This window comes from Mobula birostris, chromosome 6 (genome assembly GCF_030028105.1).
Source record: "Mobula birostris isolate sMobBir1 chromosome 6, sMobBir1.hap1, whole genome shotgun sequence".
In the NCBI taxonomy this organism is placed as follows: Eukaryota; Metazoa; Chordata; class Chondrichthyes; order Myliobatiformes; family Myliobatidae; genus Mobula; species Mobula birostris.
In genome coordinates this window covers 135,268,259-135,290,470 of record NC_092375.1, presented here as the reverse complement: position 1 = coordinate 135,290,470, position 22,212 = coordinate 135,268,259, and the positions used below count along the sequence as shown (strand labels likewise).

Here is a 22,212-nt window from a genome sequence, read left to right as displayed (position 1 = left end):
TTTAATTGTACGTGGTTTTGATGGGCACATGTGGAGAATTGTGTGCATTTTTGGTCTCTTTACATGAAAAGTACCTGTATGAGTACTTAAATTGTCACGGCATAGTAAACTACAGACCCTGTGCTGGAGGTTGGGATTAATATGGATGGCTTCCCAATGGTCAGCATGGATACGATGGGCTGAATGACTTGTTCCATGCTGTATAACTCCATGGTTCTGAAGGATATATCTGGCATAGAGGGAGTGCAGAGGGGTTTCGGCAGCCGTACAGTTGTCCAGAGAAGAGATTGGGTTGACGAGGCCTACACTTACTGAAGTGTAGAATAATGTGAGGAGATCTCATTTGAAGTCTCTAGAGTTCTAACAGGGATCAACAGGCTGGAAGTGAGAAAGGACCAATCTAAGGCCAGAGATCACAGTTTCAGGGCAAGGAGTTAGTTATTTAGAATGAGATGATGAGAAATGTTATTATTGAGGTGAACCTGTACAGTTCTCTACCACAAAGGGCTCTAGAGACCAAGTTGCTGAATATGTTTAAAAAGAAGTTGAAGTTTAATTGGCATTCAACTGTACACATTAATACAGCCAAATGAAACAGCCTTCCTCTGGGGTTAAGTTGTAAAACCCAGAACCGACAGTCACACATTGCACACACAGCAGAAAAACAGTCACAGAAAGTGGTAGAGGATGAGTGCCCCTTATCCAGACTGCTTGGGGCCAAAGTGTTTTGGATTTTGGATTTTTTTTCAGATTTTAGAATATTTAATGATCACCATCATTTCCTACTCTGAATTTATGTACTACCGGTAAGCAGTCTTTGGCTTACACTTGTTCATCACACATATGTACTTAACAGTAAAAGTTATTACAGACCGTTAATATAATGAGTGCAGAGTAATGAAAGCAGCACAGCAGCGTCAGGAGACTACCTGAGTCAGCTGTTGAACAAGCATCAGTCTCCACCTACAATGCCATGTTTTGAATACACTGAGTTTGAATTTTACTTTATTTTTAGGTTTTGATGGAAAGCATAAAAACAATTAGCATTGTAGACGACTTCTTGTGTTAGACTTTCATGATCAGCAAACACTTTAAATTTTTAATGCTGTGCCTTTTCTTAAATTTGTGCAACCATCCCATTGAATATTCACAGTGGCCTTCAATTTTCAGTTTGCTGTGATAGATCTTTGCTTGTTTCATTATCAACATACCATTAAGCCACATATGTTCACTGCGATACACGATCGAGATCTTCGTTTTTTATTTATTATGTATTTTTATTGGGGTACAGCATGGAGTAGATTCTTCTGGTCCCTTGAGCTGTGCTGTCTGTTAACCCTCAATTTAACCCTAGCTTAATCATGGACAATTTACAATGACCAATTAACCCATTACTAGTACCTCTTTGGACTGTGGGAGGAAACTGGAGCACCCGGATGAAAGCCATATTGTCACAGGGAAAGCGTACAAACTGCTTACAGACAGTGGCGGGAATTGAACTGGGGTTGCTGGTACTGTAAAGTGCTGTGCTGACCACTATGTTACTGTGTCACCCGATGTGGAGTTAGTCTATTTCTCATTGACTTCTGTTCACTACATACGTAAGGTCAGTTCTCAGAACTGTTTGTGGTGCACAGAGGCCTGCGCATCACCTGGAAACCTTTTCAGTGTCTTGTGTAATTTTCTATTTGTGATATCATGTCAGCTCTTTTAAAAAAAAATCAAATTTTGGAGGATTTTGGAATTTCAGATACAGGGGGTATTCAAACTGTACTAAAAATAAAAATAGTAATAATATAGCCTAAGTCCTTGAGTAGCATGGCCCGTAGATTAATGGTGTATGGATGTTGTCCTGGCGCAACATTTCTGCACCTTTTTTTAAGGAATATATGGGTTGGCACAACATCGAGGGCTGAAGGGCCTGTACTGTGCTGTAGTATTCTAGTGTCTAGTGAACACATAATGCATAGGTCAGCTGCAGGCGAATGCAAGCGGGCTTGTCTCCCATCAAGGGAACACCGGATGGGAGCTGCCAGCCTCCAACCCAGCACAAAATCCAGTGGCACACTGCCAGCTCTGATGTCTCTCTCCTCAGCGGCCGCAACAAGTGACCCCGAGGTATGAACAAGGCCTGGTCCGCACTACAACTGAGGCCATGCAGGTCCTCCACTGTCAGTTTCACCAGTGAGCCAGTGAATTGGACTCGCAGTATCCTACATTACCAATGTCCAACAGGGTCTTGCAATCACCACTGACGGTGCCTTTCTTCCCTGGCTGGCTGAAGCTGGCTGCAACACAGTGTGCAACAAGTCCAGCTCTGCCACTATCCAGCAGCTCACTTGTGGAGTAGACCTGCAATACTTGATACTCTTGCTAACCAGTGGTGCCTTGCAGTCATTAAAAGGGACAAAAAGGATGAACGATTAGATTAGATTATGAGGACACTCAGTCCTCATTTTTTGTCATTTAGAAATGCATGTATTAAAAAATGATACAACGTTCCTCCAGAATGATATCACAAGAAACACAGGACAAACCAAGACTAAAACTGACAAAGCCGCATAATTATAACATACAGTTACAACAGTGCAAAGCAATACCGTAATTTGATAAAGAGCAGACCACGGGCACGGTAAAAAAAAATGTCTCAAAGTCACGATAGCCTCATCATCTCACGCAGACAGTCGAAGGGAGAAAGTCTGCCTGCCATGAACCTCCAAGCGCCGCAGTCTTGCCGATGCAGCACCATTGGAAGCACCCGACAGCAGCGGACTCTGAGTCCGTCCGAAAACTTCGAGCCTCCGACCAGCCCCTCCGACACAGCCTCTCCAAGCACCATCCTCTGCCAAGCGCTTCGACCCCGCCCCGGCCACCGAGCAACAAGCAAAGCTGAGGACTCGGGGCCTTCCCCTCAGGAGATTCTGGACCACACAGTAGCAGCAGCAGCAAAGCAGGCATTTCAGAAGTTTCACCAGGTGTTCCTCCGTGCTCTTGCATCTGTCTCCATCAAATCAGAATTGTGCACGGCACCCTACTTGACAAATAACAGACATCACCATCGGAGTGGCCGCTGCGAGCTTCATCGCGCTGCCATCTTCTTCTCCCTTTGCAATTGCATCTTTGGTTGGACCCAGAGAGGCTGCTGTGTTCAAGTGTGTAACCATCTTACTGAAAGACCATAGATAACACAAAAATCATCATGAGGTTTAGGGAGAGTGGGGATATGGCAGCAAGATGGAAGATCAGCCATGATCCTGTTGAATGACAGAGCACCTTCAAGGCGTCATATCACCTACCACTGATCCCATTTTCCTGTTTCTACACGTCCTTTTTAAGGGACATTGCTCAGATTGTTTGCAGCATCTCAGCATGAGCCTCTGTGTCCTTGTTCACCTGTGCTGTAGGTATAGAGGTCAGAATTTCATCATAATTTTGATTATGTTCTTTGCCCATCCATGGCATTTCACTGACCCTCTTGTGCATGGACCCTCTTGTGTTTGTTCGGACCTTTAACTCTTCTAATTTTTCACCATTTATCTATCCTTTCAGATACGTAGTGGATGACCACATATCCCTGCAGTGAAATGTTTTTGCCAAAGCTGTGTTACATTATCTCAATCCTTATAATCTAATGTGTTCACTGACACAGCTCAATTTCTTTGAGATGGTCCTTATTGGTCAGTCAAGTCTTTGTACCTATTGCCCAATGGTAGCTACAAAGAGCTATGATCATGGCCCAGATGGTAGGGATCTTTGATGATGGATGTTGCCTTCTTGAGGGCTGTGCCTGTTATAGATACTTCTGAAGGTGGGTAGGGACCTGCCTGTGATGTTTTGGGCAGAATCCACTACTCTCTGCAGCTGCATATGTTCTTGCATATTTGAATTGCTAAACCAGGTCATGATGCAGCCAGTCAGGATACTTCCAGCTGTATACCTGTAGAAGTTTGTTGGAGGGTTCGGTGACAAGAAAAAGCCTCCTTAAAAGGTCAAGATGTTAAGGTGCCTTCCTTGTGAATATGAGGAGAATAATAAATGGGATTAATGAAGAATTAGTGTGAATGGGTGGTTGAAGGTTAATATGGACTCAGTGGACTAAAGGGTCTGATTCCATGGTCTTTTTTTGTGACTCAATGACTTGAAAATCTACTGCTGGTCTTTTATCATCCCTCGGACTAAATCTGTTTTCAATAGCACGAAGGGAACATCTTCATCCAAGCAACTACAGCAGCCCGTAAAGGCACCTTCCCAGCTACATTTTAGGGATGGGCAATAATCACTGGGCCTTCCAACACTGCTAGGGCCCATCAATGAATGAAGATAGAAGATTATACCCTTTTGCTTCTACATTTATTTATATATCTTTTCTTCTATTTCCTTTCTTTGTTGAGCTTCTATTCTTCACAAATGTCAGTGGAAGCTAATTGAAAACAGGCAGAAACTCTCTAATCCAACACCATTGAGACCTGACTAGTGCCAAGCTACAAAAAAAAATCCAGGAATATTAACCCCAATCACCTCTACTGAGCAGGAGAACTGTTCTATTTAAGTGCATGCTCCAAGGTAAAATGATTCTGAGAACTGTCAAAGAGTCCATAAATCAGAAATAATTGCTGGTTGTGAATGAAAAAGTTAATTGGTTAATAGGTTAATTAGCTACAGATTATTATACATCTTAGTTAATTTTAGATCTGAGAGTTCAGTAAATCAGTAGAGATCTGAACTGTACTGCACATTCAAAACACACCTGGACCACGGGAGTCACCAGATCTCAGAATGCCGGACTAGAGAGCTTCAACCTGTAGTAACCTGTTAACTGCTTCAAAAGAAAAAATTGTCTGGAGTCAGGGGTAGGACCCAACCTTGTCTGTGAATGGCTGGTCTCCACTGCACTAGGCTTTGGCTCTGAAGTCAAAAAGAGGGAAAAATATATTTCATAATGTCTTGTTTAATTTCTTTGGTTATTCGTTCAAATATGTTGAATAAAAATTGGAATTAAAGCAAAAATTGTTGGAAATATGCAAGTATTTGAAGAGAAAAGGTTTGCATTTCAAATTGGTTCTGAAACAATGTCATCAAGCAGAGACCTTACTGTTGTTTCTCTCTTTGTAGCTGCTGCCTGATTTGCTAAGTATTTCTAACAGATACAGTATCTTTCAGATTTCCGCTTCCACTTTAAATTGTCCTGTTATAATTTACCTGACTGTCAGCTGTTGGACATTATTACGTCAACATTTTGTGTACGTTTTGTGTACTATAAAAAGTTGTTGCTATTTTTGATGTTTCAAAGATCCAAGTCATCATATGGATATGACTGCATGATTCAGCTTAGACTTTCTAGTCACACATGGAGGGACTGGCCAGAAAGTTCCATCAAACTAAAATTTACTGCTTGAGCATGGCCTCTTTTTTTCAGTCCTGACTTCTGAAAACCAAAGAAAAGATCCTGAGTTTGGAAAGCAGAAGCCAAGCAATTAAGTGCCCTCTCTCCTAATTGCTGTGTGAGGTTTAGCGAGACCCCGCTCCCTCCCCCTTGCTAGTTGCCTACTTTCTCACTGTACTTTGACACCTCTCTCTCTTTCTGTCTCCATTTTGTCTCTCTCCCTCTGCTCCCTGGACGCAGCCAAGCGTAAAGCCTGGAAACTAAACCGTGTAGGTAGCTTGCGAAATATATACAGCAGCAGCAGTACAAGCACCAACACAGAAGGTAATGAACGCAGAGTTAAAACTGACCGGCCGGCAGAAAGCTTGGTTGGGAGTATAACTTGCCTACTTGTGTGGGCTTTGATATTGTTTGTATTTCTTTTTAAGCTTTATTTAACTGCATCATTTATGTCATACATGTTCCTTTTTTCCTTACTTAAATTTTGACCTTTCCCTCTAGCTGTAGGATAGTGATGTTTAAATTACTTCAAGAAACCCATTTCCATTCTCCCCACCCCACCCCCAACCCCGACTTCAGCACATGTTGCCATTCGATGTAATATTTTCCAAGTTATTGCAGTTTAAGGTGCAAGTAGCAGGTGTAATGATCTGTGGCAAAATACAATCGTGTGCTGTGACATTTAAGTACAGTATTTAATTTGTTTTGCGAAACATTGCCTGTAATGCTCTTTGTAGTTGAGCTCCAATCCAGGGCTGGTGCATGCTAGGTCATTTGCATGTGCGAATGCTTTATAGTCTATGCCTGTTATTCCGTACCGCTGAAGGTCACCTGAGTCAAAGTTCATAAATTGACTTGAAACGCTTTCAGCAAAGCCAGCAATCACACGTTTGTTTAATAGAAGATTGAATTTTTCATTTGTACATGAAAATTATAAATTAGGTTGTTTTTTTCTTATACAAAATGTCAGGAGGTCAATTTATTCAACTGCCCAAAATCCATTTCAAAGCTCTTTAATACATGTAGTCCGGGAATCGTATGTGGTATACAGTATGTATATCTGGTCACATTCCAGTAAGTCAGCTATAATGGGTAATGTCACTTTAAATGGAAAGCAACTGGATCAGATAATCATAAGCCCTTGCCTTCTTATTAGGGTTCTTCTGTGGTAGATTTAGTTTAATAATTTCCTGATTGCCATTGTTTTTTCTTCAGAATTTCTGGTTTGCAGATACAAAATTCCAGCACGTTGAATGGGGCCTGAGGGGCTCATTGCATAGGTTTGTGTGTGAACTTGCATCTCAAATGGAGGATTTTGTTGCTTTATATATAATTGATTCAAGTTGGCTTTAGAAATATTACACTGTAAAATATTTTGTCAATTGGCATATGAACAAATGATTGAATCTGTTCATAAACTGTGCAGTTGGCAGCAAGTGATTGAAGTCCCATTGTAACTGTGTGCTCCCAGCAAGATTTCAAAGGCCAGCATTTGCTCAGAGCCCTTTGCTCAAAAGGTGTTATTTATTACAATGGTTTGATAATTCCTGCATTAATAATTTCTGTAACGTTTCAGCAGGAAATATTTTGCAGTTCTAATACCTGAGTGCCTTTACATGGGGCCCTCTTCCATTTTGAAAGACCTGTTGCCTCCTGCGACTATCCAAAGTACTGTCCTGTGGTATGTGTTTGCATCTTTATGGGGAATTCAGTGAATGTAACAGCACAGAGATAGGCTTTTGGCCAATATCTGTGCTTTCCCTGTAAATCTCCTCTCACAGTGTTTAATCCACCACTATCAACATCGCTTGTCTTATTTTACCTCCTCCTGCCTACACAGCATCGCCTCAGTGTTCACTTCAACCATTCAGAGGAATACCACACTCTTACCCCTCCCTAAGTAGAGCAGATTCTACTGAGTTTCGTGGTAAATTTATTACTAAGTACAACCCCTGGCTTTGGACTACCACCCTAAAAGAACATCAAACAGTACAGCAAAGGAACTGGCCCTGTAGCCAAACAATTCTACACCAGTTATGATGTCAGTCTAACCTAACCCTATCTGCCTGCACATGGTTTGTATCACTCTATTTTCTGCTAGTTCACTCTGTTTGTCTAAATGCCTCTGAAATATTGCTGTTGTATTTGCTTCTGTCACCCTCCCCACCCCCGACACAAATCCCTTTTAAACTTTCCTCCTCTCACTTAAACCTCTGCCCCGAAGTATTTGACATCTCCACCCTATGCCTCTCAAAGTTGAATATACTATCAGGTCACACGCCAGCCTGTGACATTCCAGAGAAAACAGTCCAAATTTGTCCAGCCTCTCATTGTAACTAATATTGTCTAATCCAGTCAACGTCCCGGTGAACCTCTAATGTCTCCACGTACATTCTGTACTGTGGTGACACACACAATACTCTAAATGTGTCTTAGCTAAAATCTTATACAACGGCAACTTAACCTCCTGACTTTTATACTCATTGCCGGGATGGATGAAGGCATGCATGCATGGTTCATGCCTTTGTTAACACCCTGTCCACTTGTGTTCCACTTCCATGGAGCAAAGGAATTGCATCTCAAGATCCCTCTACATCAATATTGCAGACATGTACTTTGCTTTTGCATTTGGCCTCCCAAAGTGCATCACCTCACATTCGCTGGATTAAATTCTAGTGGGGTTTAATCTGTGTGGAGATTGTTTCCAGTAGAAACCACGTTCTCAGTGTTATTTATTTGTTTGTTGTTATTATTTGTTTTTTTTTTGTATTTACACAGTTTGTCTTTTGCACATTGATTGCCACTCTTTGCTTGTGGGTAGTTTTTCATTGATTCAATTATACTGTGAATGCCTGCAAGGAAATGAATTTTCAAAGCAACATATGATGATGTCTACATTCAGTACTTTGATAATAAATTTACTTCGAACATTCTGGAATCTCACTGAGTCACCACTCAATAGTGACAAAGTACAGCATGTTTGGTCTTTCTTTGTTCCACACTCTCACTTCTGGTATCAACCTTGTGATCATCATCGCACCTTTTCCAATGCCTGTATCTTTAAGTATGTTTGACAGAAAGTTAAAAATTCCCATAAAGCCTCACATAGAAAAAGGAACCTCACTGTACATCATTTGATTAACAGAAGGTTACTCAATTTTGTTAACTCAGTTTGCTGTAGATGATTGTCCAGATGCTGTGATGACTTTATCTGAAATTATAAACAGGAGTGAGTAATCTTTTGATGCCCTTTAATGCTAGCTATCAGGTTGCAAAGAACTTCCTCTGCAACCAGGCTGTTTTCAAAGCCATTTTCAAAATGATACCAGAAATTCCTACTTATGCATCTGTTGTCTCTGTTACAGCTGATGGAAAAAACAGTGATCAGTTTTCTCCTATGGGAAATTGTTTCCAAATGTGAACCCTTCTCTTCGAGCATTTAACTTCTGATCACAATATCAGTACACTAGCCAGTAAAATTTCAGTGGTTAAATTTCATTGAATGAGTCCTATCTTGTTGGATTTAACCTTGTTGGCTAGATACCTTTAACACTTTTGGGTGCTTATCGTTAAACCTCCATTGATGATGATCAATTCATCACTTGACCATAGTTCCCAGCATTTCCCCTTTGACTTTTACATGGTCTGAAGTGATTGAAATGAGTTACAAAAAGGCCCTGGGAGTTTAGGCAGGTGTACCCACACACTGCACTGAGTTCTCCACTTGGTAAGACTTTCCTTTTGTTTCCTCTACAGAGCAAGAAGAGAATTTTGAGTTTATAATTGTGTCTCTCACGGGTCAGACATGGCACTTTGAAGCTGCTTCTTACGAGGAGAGGGACGCATGGGTCCAAGCGATTGAAAGTCAGATTTTGGCCAGTTTACAATCATGCGAGAGCAGCAAGAACAAGGTACTTTCCCCAAGTTCCTTTCTCTGCTTTAGTAATTTCCTTTATCAATCTGTTAACTGTGATACTGACGATTTTGTGATCATTATAGATATATCTAATTTCTTTCTGTTGAAAGAGATCAGTCTTTTTGTAGCTAGTTAAATTTATATCTTTTATGTTTTATCTCTGATGTTACTGAATTTGGTGTAGCCACCTCCAACATAGAGTGGAGTTATAACTGATGGTGGGGTGATGGGGTGGAGAGAGGAAAGTTTTCTTAAGGCTTTATGGGAAGATCAAAACCTGGTATAAAACTTGGCAGTAAGACTGCAGGAAAAGGTGAAACTCTGTTTCACTTTTGGAATCTGTGGAAAATTTTGGAGTGGCTTCTGTGGAAAACAGTACCAGGAGTTTGAATTGGTTTACAAGGTGAATTAAGGACACAGGTCAGGAATAAATCAGCCTTGCCTTTTCACAACACTTGTCCACTTTGTGCCGTTTGTTCATGCTTCTAGCAAAATTTAGGTTTCTTGAGTAAGCTTGAAGTGGTGCACCTCAAGGATGTGTGCTTAGCCCACTGCTGTACTCTCTCTACACCCACAATTGTGTGGCTAGACACAGCTCGAATGTCATCTATACACTGCCAACAACACAACAACTGTTGGCAGAATTTCAGAGGGTGACAAGGAGGCATACAGGAGTGAGATAGATCAGCTGGCTGAGTGGTGTCACAACAACCACCTTGCACTGAATGTCAGTAGGACCAAGGAATTGATTGTGGGCTTCAGGAAGAGGAAGTTGAAGAAACACACACCAGTCCTCGTCGAGGGATCAGAAGTGGAAAGGGTGAGCAGTTTCAAGTTCCTGGGTGTCAACATCTGTGAGGATCTATCCTGGACCCAACATGTTGGAGCAATGACATATAAGGCACAACAGCGTCTATATTTCATTTGTAGTTTGAGCAGAATTGGTATGTCACTCACAAGTTTCTACAGATGTACCATGGAGAGCATTCTAATTGGTTACAACAATGTCTACTATGAAAGGCTACTGCACAGCATCAGAAAAACCTGCAGAAAATTGTAATCTCAGCTAGCTCCATCATGGGCATGAGCCTCCCCGGCTTTCAGAACAGCTTCAAAAGGTGATGCTTCACAATTGTGGCATCTATTGTTAAGGGCCCCCATCACCCAGGGCAGGCCCTCCTCTCTTTGCTACAATCAAGGAAGAGGTACAGGAGCCTTAAGAGACATACTCGGTGCTTCAGAAACAGCTTCTTCTCTTACACCACCAGATTTCTGAATGGACAATAACCCATGAACTACCTCACAATAATAGACAAACACAATCTGCCTAAACTAATAACACACACACAATTGTACTTTTCATGTCTGTATTGAACACAGTGTTTAATCATTCATAGTCCAGGCTGGAAGAGGTATGTGAACCTTTGTATTTAGTAACTAGTACAACCTCCTTTATCAGCAATAACCTCCGCCAAATGTTTCCTGTAGCTGCTGATCAGACTTACACAACAGCGAGGAAGAATTTTAGACCATTCCTCTATAGAAAGCTGTTTCAGTTCATCAGTATTTCTGGGATACCTTACATGAGCAACCTTCTTCAGGTCATGCCACAACATCTCAATTGGGTTAAGGTCTGGACTCTGACTTTGTCAATTCCAAAACATTTTTTTTCTTTTTAAATTATTCTGTTGTTGATTTACTCTTGTGTTTTGAATCATTATTTTGTTACATCATCCAATTTCTATTAAGCTTCAGGTGATGGAGCACTACCCTGACATTCTCCTGTAAAATGTCTTGATACAATTTTGAATTCATTGTTCCCTCAGCGATTGTAAGCTGGCCTGCCCCTGAGGCAGCAAAGCAATCCAAACCATGATTCTCCTTCCACCGTGCTTCACAGTTGGAATGAGGTTTTGTTGTTGGTGTGCAGTGCCCTTTTTCCTCCAAACATAGAGCTGTGCATTTCTGCCAAAAAGTTCAACTTTTCTCTCATCTGTCCACAGAACAATGTCCCAGAAGTGTTATAGAACATCCAAGTGGTCTTTTGCAAATTTGAAACGTGCAACAATGTTTATTTTTGGAGAGCATTGGTTTCCTCCGTGGTGTCCTTCCATGAATACCATTCTTGTTCGGTGATTTTCTTACAGTGAACACATGAACAGAGACTTTAGCAACTTCTAGAGATTTCTGCAGATCTTTTGCTGTTACCCTTGGGTCTTTTCATGTCCCTCAGCATTGCACATTGTGCTGCTGGTGTGATCTTTGCAGAACGCCCTCTCCTAGGGAGGGTAGCAACAGTGCTGAATTTCTTCCATTTGTAGACAGTTTCTCTTACTGTGGACTGATGAACACTCAGATCTTTAGAAATGCTTTTGTAGCCTTTTCCAGCTTCATGCATCTCCCACAATTCCTCTGAAAGTTGTTTTGATCGAGGCATGGTGCTCATAAACAGATCTTTCTGGAGAAAAGCAGGCTCTGTCAGTAACTTGACTTTGTGTGTCTTTATTATAGGACAGGGCACCTTTACAACCCACACCTCCAATCTCATCCCATTGATTGGAACACCTGACTCCAAATTGCTTTTGTAGAAGGCATTACCCCAGAGGTTCACATACCTTTCTGAAGCTAGACTGTGATTGTTTAAGTGGTGTATTCAGTATTGATGAGAAGTAGTACAATTGTGTGTTATTAGTTTGGGCAGATTGTGTTTGTCTATTATTGTGACTTAGATGACGATTGGACCATATTCTATGAGAAATTAATGCAGAAAACCAGGTAGCTGCAAATATATATTATATTCCCAATTATATATATTATTCTATATAATTTTATATATATATATATATTATTATATAATATATTATATATAATATATATATTATATTCCCAATTTTGAAACCTTCAGTAAACTGCAGGGCTCACAGCTTTTCAGGAGAATTAGAAATTGTGTAAATCAGTGCTTCCTGACATCATTGGCTGGCATCTAGCCTAAAGCTATGCTTTATCCACTTACAAAAGCCTACAAAATGTTGTTATGTACTTCTCCTAACCTCTGGATTATGATAAGAATGTATTCTGTTGTGAATCATCAACTGCTTTGCTTACAACACGAATTCTGCAGATGCTGGAAATTCAAGCAACACACATCAAAGTTGCTGGTGAACACAGCAGGCCAGGCAGCATCTCTAGGAAGAGGTGCAGTCAACGTTTCAGGCCAAGACTCTTCGTCAGAACTGCTTTGCTTAGTCTGTTCTCAAAGGGAGAATGTTTTAACAGTTTGATGATCAGGGTTATGGGGGAAGCAAGTAGCAAAGATTGGTGTATTATTTTCATTTTTCTACAGGTGTCTAATTCTCCTAAATATATACTACTGTACATTTTGAGAGGGCTCTTTCATTAATTACTCATTTTCAAGGTGCTGTACATATGATGCAAGAGCTTGTGCTTTTCTTTGTGAATAATTATGAATGGTCTTGAAGTCAGTTCTTGCTTCAAGGGAGCCGCTGACTCGAAATCTGTTCTAAAGGGCAAACAGATGGGGAAGAATCAGAGTATAAGCTGTCCCATTGATGGTCCACTTATCTATCCATTCAGCCTCCCCTCCCCAACTCATCCATTCTGAACAGGTGAAACAATCTTTGGTTTCGATAATAAATGTCACTTGACAAGGGTTGTCCTTAAGAAGAGCAAAGGGCAGTAATAATTGGGTAAGCGGTCTATCGGAAAGTGGTAGCCAAAACGTTTAATAATTCTCCACAGGAGCATCAGTAATGAGTCTGCCTGTTTGCATTTGTTCACGGGGTCATTCACTCTCTTATTATTTTGCTTTTATAGTCACGGTTAACAAGCCAGAATGAAGCCATTGCCCTTCAGTCGATCAGAAATATTCGGGGCAACTCTCAGTGCGTGGACTGCGAAGCACTAAGTAAGTGATGAAATGGTGTTTTCTCTCTAAAATTGTTGCTCTTCTAAATCCCTGTGCCATTTTGCATCAGACAAGCGAGAGTTTCTAGGATGTAACCATAAAATGAAAGGGAACAGGAGGTGGCCATCATCTCATCATGTCTGTGTGGTGTCTTTGAAACAATTCAATTAGTCTCACTTCCCCACTCTTTCCCCAAAGACTTACAAATGTTTCTTTTTTTTTAAACTTCGGATTTAATTCCCTATAGGAAGTTATTATTGAATCTACTTCTACCAGCCTTTCAAGTCATGCATTGTTACAAACCACTGACTTGAAACAAAAATCTCCTCATCTCCCCTCTGAGTTTTTCACCAATTACCTTAAGTCTGTGCCCTCATGTTGCTGACCCTTCCGGCTGTGAAGATAGTTTGTCCTTTGTAGATCCCTTTATTAAATTTTCTTTTGCCTTTCCTGCGTTAAGGAAAGAATCTCCAGATTTTAAGATCATAAGACATAGGAGCAGAATTAGGCCATTCGGCCCACTGAGTTTGCTTCACCATTCCCTCATGGCTGCTTTATCATCTCTTTCAACCCCATTCTCTTACCTTTTTCCCATAACCTTTGATATCCTTCCTATTTGAGAACCTATCCACCTCCACTTTAAGTATACCCAATGACTTGGCAATCTGTGGCAATGAATTCCACCAATTCGCCACCCTCTGGCTAAAGAAATTACTCCTGCTCTCTGTTCTAAAGGGATATCCCTCTGTTCTGAGGCTATGCCTGCTGGTCCGAGATCCCCCCCCACACCCTCTCCATGTCCACTCTGTCTAGGCCATTCAGTATTTAGTAGGTTTCAATGAGATACCCTCTCATTCTTCTAAACCCTCGCAAGTACGGGGCCAGAACCATCAAACACTCCTCATACATTAACCCTTTCATTCCTGGGATCTTTTTTTTCTTGTCTCTCCACATCCATGGTAGAACTCCAGCAAATTTTCAGATCTTTGTCAATCCTAAGTAACAGCCCTCCACCCTATGTCGCAAGCCAGCAGAATTGATCTTCATATCAACTCATGGTGATGGCCATAGGTGATTCTGTTAATTTTCTGGGTTTTTCCCCTCTGGCAGAAGACCCTTTGTTTGATGGTGACCTAGTTCCAAAAGCTAAGTTGAACACTAAAATTACTATTAAGAGATAAAGGAATGCCATCAATATATTTATTGTTAATTGATTTTATCGTTATTACAATGAAAACCCTTCACAGTGCAGAATAAGGTAGACAATAAGGTGCAAATCATCATGAGGTAGATTGTGAGGTCAAGAGTCCATCTTATATCACGCTACCACAACTCTCGCAGAAGTCATTGGAGCCCAGTGTTCAGACAAAAAAAGAATGTTATAACAGAGGAATGCCATATGTGGATAGATTGTTTGAAGGGATGAGTATATCTAAAGAAGAAGGACTTTAGATTTAAAAAAAAGGTTTAATTGACTGATTTGATTATTTCAGATCCAGACTGGGCCAGTTTGAACCTTGGAGCTCTCATCTGCATCGAATGTTCAGGTATTCATCGCAATCTTGGCACCCACCTGTCACGTGTCCGCTCTCTTGATCTTGATGATTGGCCGGTGGAACTCATCCGAGTGATGTCATCCATTGGGAATGAAATGGCAAATGGCATCTGGGAAGGAAGTGCTCAGGGACGTACCAAACCCTCACCGGATTCTACTAGGTAAAGCGTATGTTTCAATTTATTGAAATAGTTGCTGAAATCTTTCTTCAGACCATTGCTGAGTGCAGTTGGCTGGTCCCACTTGGTGTAGTGTCACCTGCCCTTCTTTAACCTTGCCACCTCTCCCTTTGACAGTCCTTGTTACTTCAAGTTTTTGGTTAAAGTTGTAACACTTCTTGTCTCTGTCCCATTTAGTGGCTTGATGTCAATGGTTATTTGTTTAAAGCTTGTAAAATGCCTTGGGATAGTTCACTGTGTGATGGGTACCAAGTGGGCTGATATAGTACAGGCTACTTGTCTGCTGATCAGGGGAGAGGAATGGTTAGTGCTTTTCTGCAGCATCATTCACTGAATGCAAAAGTATTTCTCGGCATTTCAAGTGATTTAAGTAACATCTACTGTATTTCCAATAAATACTGCACAAAGCAGAACTGAGTGTAGTCCTGCAGCTGGTGGAACCATTCAGTGTTGGGTTTTCTAAAGGGACAATTATCTATCATAAATCTAGCAGAGCAGATATGGAGGACTCAGTGAATACAGTATATCTGGATTTTCAAAATAGTGACATATCGCAAACAATTTACATTCAAGGTTTATTTGGTTTGTGGTAACTCTCCGTCAGGTAATGAATTGGGGTGTTTCTTGTCCAACTGAGGGCTGAGGCCCTGGCTTAAAGTCTTCTGAAAGTCAGTGTATCTGCCTAGGCAGCTTCCTCTCAGTGTTGCATTGAAGTGGCAACATAACCTTTTGCTGAAATCCTGGTATGGGGCATCAGCCCACAATGTTCTCTCTCAGGGGTGAAGGGGTACTAACACCAGCCATGACTACAATCCTACCGTAATCTTCACACAAACACATGGACACAGATGCAGGCATTTACACTGACAGCTAATTCAAATTAAAAGTCTTTTGTGAGGGGAGTCCATTAATGCACTGTAACTATTGTAATAAAAATAAAGATGTACATGGCATGCTTTATCCAGTCATTCTCTTGGCATTAACAAATATTGCTTGGAGTTAATTTCCCATGTTTTACATTTGTGTATTTTGCTTAGCCCAGTTTTTCCTGAGTTTTTCCTCACTTTGCGTGCCTCTTCCTTCTCCATGCTCCTATTACATCTCTAATTTCTTTCCATGACAGGATCCTTCTTTGCTTCCCATCGTTCAGGGGTCAGGCATTCTCCTGATTCACTCTTACTTTGTGTCCTCAGCATAATATAACTTTTCTCTGTGTCACTGTGTGCTACAGATTAGAAAGTAGTTTAAAAGTCATGTTTGTCAAGTTGATTCCAGCACCTGCAGTCTCTTGTGACTTCATGTCTATCATGCTTCTGTGTATGTGCACTTACAAAGCTAAGGTAGTGCACTGTCTTATTTCAAAACGTGGAAACTCCTGTGATGTCAAATTGTTATATTCAGGCTCAGCCTCATACCTAAACCTATTCGCTAATTGTATAATGACACAAGATCAAGCTGATGCAGTTTTTAGCAGTGACTTGCTTTTCTTTTAATATTTTCCGCTGTTCTCAAGATGGTGTTAAGTAAAATTCTGAGTTTGTTTCTGAATACATTAACTGACCCTGGCAGTCATCAGTTAAAAGTCTCTGATTCCCACTGCCTCCAAAGTTCGTTCTTTGTGTGTAACATGGAAGTGAAAATGCAGGGTAAGATTGGTATCCTTGCATAATTTTTTTGTCAACACAGGTCAAGACAGCACTTTTAGAATCATAGGGAGATATAGCAAGGAAAGAGGCCCTTGACCCCCTCGATCTGTTTACACTAATCCTATCTTAGAAACACAGAAAACCTACAGCACAATACAGGCCCATCGGCCCACAGTGCTGTGCCAAACATGTACTTACTTTAGAAATTACCTATAGTTACCCATAGCACTTTTTCTAAGCTCCGTGTATCTATCCAAGAGTCTCTTAAAAGACCCGATTGTATCCACCTCCACCACCATCGCCAGAAGCCCATTCCATGTACTCACCACTCTGTGTAAAAAAAACTTGCCTCTGACATCTCCTCTATACTTCCAAGCACCTTAGAACTGCCCTATCTTAATTCCATTTTTAATTTTCCCCACTATCTCACCCTATTTTCTACCACACACTAGAGGCAATTTACAGCCTCTAACCTGCCTATCTGCACATCTTTGAGATGTGGGAGGAAACCAGGGCACCAAGCAATTATAGCACTGTGCTGCCTTTTACACACTACATGAAAGTTGTCACAGTCAGTTTTCATTTTATTGCAAACACCTTTTGAACTGCTAGTTTCCACCATTTAGATGGATTTATATCTAATACCTAATACTTATATTAAGTTTTGAGAGCACCTATTAATGGATGATAGTCTTTTCTGAATTAACATTTAAAGAATAGCAGCATTTCAAAGGCAGGCAGTAATATGAAACTCACTTAGACCCCCACCAAACCCTATCCCTAGAGTATTTGTGTAGTTGCTTAATTGACTTCACAGTGATGAAAAGGGATACTTTTAGGGCCCACATGACAAATTCCACAATATCTGATTCTGCCTGAAGTTTCAGATCAAACTGAGACAATACTTGGCAATTTAGAGCATATCTCTGCACTTTTCTTCTTCACTTGCAGAGTTTCCTTATTCCCTCTGCAGTCTACCTTTTCTTTGTTGTAATCTAATTGTCACCTTCAGTAATTGCCTAGAGTTGGCACTCTGGGACTGAATGGCTGAATGTAAGCTCCAACCCCTTGAGCTTCATCTGACATTCAATTAGATCATGGCTGACCTTTAATCTTTAATTCAGCCCTCAGCTTTTGGGGAGTGAGTTCCAGATTTGTGATTTTAAATTATGCCCACTTGTTTTGAACTTCCTTACCAGAAGAAGCAGGTTCTCTCTACTCTATCGTCTTCAAGCTATATCAGTCAGCAAACCTCTCTGTTTGAGGGTCTCTATGACATTGTGTGGGGAGTCACCATGGTGAAAACATCATCGTACCACAGATGTGCAGCCTGTACAACAGGTTGAGGCCTAGGAATCAGATCTTCTCACTGATGGTTTAAATGTCACTTTCAGCTGTGTGATCTGTGCAAGGTTTGGAGGGAGTCTAGCAAGTGACCCATCTTAGGCTTACTCAGTCTTCATGAACACAAGAGATTCTGCAGGTGCTGGAAATCCAGAGCAATACACACAAATTGTTGGAGGAACTCAGCAGATCAGGCAGCATTTATGGAGAGGAATATACTGTCAACGTTTCAGGCTGAGGCCCTGGTGAATACTCTCTGCCCAAACGTTGATCGTTCATACATTTCCATAGATGATGCCTGCGCTGCTGAGCATTTTGTGTGTGTTCCTCCAGATTTTCATCATGTGGTTCAGTCTGTCTCAATATGAGAGAGGTGGAATGTTGTGGGTTTCCCTCATCATGTTTAACACACTTGTCTTTATAAATAGCTTTTTGTAGAAATGTTTCATGCTGTACACTGCAAAAACATGGGCAGAAATTACAGTTTTGGTTACTGCAACACTCTGTATGATTGGTTATCACTGGCTTGGCATTTGAATTGTTTTTAAGGAACAGAATAGATGCATGAATTTATTACATGGAACCGGGTGGTGATACAAAACAGCAGTGATAAAACCTATGTAAGTGCTAATTCAAGCGAGATTCATAAGGAATCTCAAATAGCAAGCAAGTTTGAATCATTGTCATTGCCACTTGTGAAAACATTTCAACACCTAACCTGTCACTGGGATCTTGCTTGTTTGAGTAAGGCCACCCCTCATCCTCTTACAGGCCTAATGTCTCCAGCCTGTCATCAATTCTGTGAGAGAGGTGGCCAGTAGTGCTCAGGTGAATGCGTGCTTGGCTTCTATTCAAATGCTTTCTGTTCATATTTCACACTGGAGATTTCATACGGCACTTGCAGTGACTGGCAGAGTGCGTTTGAGGGGCCATTGAAGCTGCCATCTTTTAACTATGAGACATTGGTGAGGCTGTTTAGAGTATTGTGCGCGGTTCTGGTCACCTATCTACAGGAAAGATATCAATAAGATTGAAAGATTGCAGAGAAAATTTATAAGGATGTTGCCAGGACTTGAGGCTTCAAGTTATAGGAATATGTTGAATAGGTTAGGACTTGTATTCCCTGGAGTGAGGAGAATGAGGGGAGATCTTATTCAGGTATGTGAAATTATGAGGGATATAGATAGGGCGAGTGCATGCAGGCTCTTTCCCCTCAGGTTGGATGAGACTAGAACTAGAGGTCATAGGTTTAGGGTGAAAGGTGAACTATTTAAGGGGAGTATAAGGGGAACTTTTTCCACTCAGAAGATGCTTCAAGTGTGGGCGAACTGGCAGTGGAAGTGGTAGATGTGGGTTCAGTTGTAACATTTATACTTTATACTTTACTGTTGCCAAACAATTGATACTAGAACGTACAATCATCACAGCAATATTTGATTCTGCGCTTCTTGCTCCCTGAATTACAAATCGATAGTAAATATTAAAAATTTAAATTATAAATCATAAATAGAAAATAGAAAAATGGAAAGTGAGGTAGTGCAAAAAAACTGAGAGGCAGGTCCAGATATTTGGAGGGTACGGCCCAGATCCAGGTCAGGATCCGTTCAGCAGTCTTATCACGGTTGGAAAGAAGCTGTTCCTAAATCTGGCCAATTGGGATTCTCTTAATCCCAAATTATGAGAAGTTTGGTTAAGTACATGGATGGGGAGGAGTTTGGAGGACTACGATTCAGATGCAGGTCGATGGGACTAAGCAGAAGATTGGGTCAGCATGGACTAGATGGGCCGAATGGCCCGTAACTGCTGTTTATATCACTGTAATTGGCATTAGCCCAAAGTCCTGCCTACCCTTGCAGCGGTCCTCAAAGATGCCGTGACATTGTTTTGAAGATGAGCCAAGGAATTTGCCCAAATCTTCTCACAGAATCAGCATTAAAGCAGAAGACTATTTGTAGTTTCACTTTGTTGAGTGGCTGCTCCATTTCCATTTGTAACCCTCAGGTTCGGCCAACCTACGTTTGTCTAGAGGAAGACAGCCTCTGTCCCAGCCAAACTGAGAAACCTCGTGTGTGTGGATGCTGCACGATGTGTTGCCCGGTTACAAATCTGCACCGCACAATATCAGACAGTACACCATATGCAATTAAACAATTCAACTTTATAAATCTTAATTTGAATATAGGATTAGTAAAGAAAATAAAAAGAAAAGGACCCATTTCAATGAAACTGTCTAATGTGCATGTTGGAGCTCACGGTTCCATCCATTCGTTCCCATTGACCTCCTCCGAGCGTCACTGACCCATGAACCCTCTCTCCAAGTCCACTCCGTCCAGCGGTCTACCAGCTCTCTCCACTTGCATCTTCTCTCTTCATCTCTTGCTGACAGAAGACTGCGAAATCCCTTCTCTCAGACCCACAAGAAAGAACAACATGCCTCTCATTGGATGGCACACATTCCAAAGCCCCCGTTATCCCTAGTCACAACCCAAACTTGCTGCTACATAGAAACCATTACATTAGCAGTGAAGCATTACAGAGAGGCCATTACATTAGCAGTGAAACATTACAGTGTATTACACATTGGGTGCAGATTACACTTCCAAAGTGCTGTAATGATTGTAACAAGCTGCAGCCAAATAGGATTTAATTTTGTCTAGGCCACGTACAACTGTAATTCTCACAGAGTCCTGTGTGACTAAGTGGGACGGAGAGGGAAGAACAGGAAGGATACCACATGTAATATTTAACACTCTCCTCTTTTAATGACCACACTTGGGCATGTTGATTTTTACTGTTTTTTCTGCAGTATAGTGGAGTCCAGCCACTACACTTTACCTCCTGGTAAAGCGGAGCGGCATAGTACCACAGCAGTTAGCACAATCGCTTTATAGGTTTCAGTCGAAGCAAGCAGCTGAGAAGGAGTGAAGAAATCGGGTAGAAAAAGTCGTGTTTTTTTTTAAACACTGCTCAGGGAGAAGGGTCTGCACTGCGCAAGCGTGTGACATAGCGCGCCAAGGTTTAAAAAGCAGACCACCATATACAGCGGCCATCGTCGGAGTGGACTGAGTCAGAGTGGGACGGCTTTGGCTCAAACAGGCTTCGGCGAGAACAGGCAGGGGCTAGGGTAGGTTCTGGTAAGTTTTTTGTTCAGATTGTCTAGCGTAGAGAGAATGCCAGGCAGGATGTTGGAATGCTCCTCTTGCAGGATGTGGGAAGTCAGGGAGCCCTCCGGTGTCCCTGACAACGACACCTGCAAGAAGTGCATCCAGCTGCAGCTCCTGACAAACCGCGTTAGGGAACTGGAGCAGGAGCTGGGTGACCTGCGGATCATTCGGGAGAATGAGGAGATTATAGATCGTAGCTACAGGGAGGTAGTTATGCCAAAGGAGCAGAGCACAGGAAATTGGGTCACTGTCAGGCGAGGGAAGAGGAAAGGGCAGGCAGAGCAGGGTTCCCCTGTGGCCATTCACCTCAACAAGTATATCGCATTGGATACTGTTGGGGGGGGAGACTTACCTGGGACTAGCTGCAGTAGCCGGATCTCTGGCACCTATTCTGGCTCTGCAGTGCAGAAGGGAGGGGGGAGAAAGAGGAGAGCGGTAGTGATAGGGGACTTGATAGTCAGAGGTGCAGATAGAAGGTTCTGTGGTCGTGACAGAGAATCCAGGATGGTTTGTTGCCTCCCAGGTGCCAGGGTCAAGGATGTCTCTGATCGATTGCATGACATTCTGAAGTGGGAGGGTGACCAGCCAGATGTCGTGGTGCACATCGGTACCAATGACATAGCAAGGAAGAGTGAAGAGGTCCTGGACAGTGAGTATGGAGAGCTTGGTAGGAAGTTGAAAAGCAGGACCTCAAGGGTGGTAATCTCAGGATTGCTACCTGTGCTAGGTGCCAGTGAGGGTAGGAATAGGATGCTCTGGAGGAGGAACAAGTGGCTGAGGAACTGGTGTAGGGGGCAGGGTTTCAGATTTCAGGATCATTGGGACCTCTTCTGGGGCAGGTGGGACCTGTACAAGAGAGACGGGTTACACTTGAACCACAGGGGGACCAATATCCTTTCAGGGAGGTTTGTTAGTGCTATTGGGGAGGCTTTAAACTAGATTTGCAGGGGTATGGGAACCAGAGTGCCAGAGCTGACAGTGTGGCTGGGGTGAAAATAAATGATGTTGAAAGTTTAAGCAAATCCGCTGATAGAAAGGTTGTGAGTGGTGGTAAAAATCTTCTGAGGTGTATATATTTCAATGCTAGGAGTATTGCGGGG

At 41.8% G+C, this 22,212-nt stretch overlaps 1 protein-coding gene across 2 annotated transcripts in view; it reads left to right on the top strand.

The window, feature by feature from the left end:
* The window catches only part of agap1 (ArfGAP with GTPase domain, ankyrin repeat and PH domain 1), a 649,964-nt gene that overhangs the window by 543,202 nt on the left and 84,550 nt on the right, over positions 1-22,212 (top strand). For both annotated transcript variants that reach the window (XM_072261395.1, XM_072261394.1), the window contains exons 14-16: positions 9,140-9,294; positions 13,134-13,224; positions 14,718-14,940. In XM_072261395.1, the coding sequence (XP_072117496.1) occupies positions 9,140-9,294; positions 13,134-13,224; positions 14,718-14,940 (469 nt within the window). The remainder of the gene's footprint in view (positions 1-9,139; positions 9,295-13,133; positions 13,225-14,717; positions 14,941-22,212) is intronic.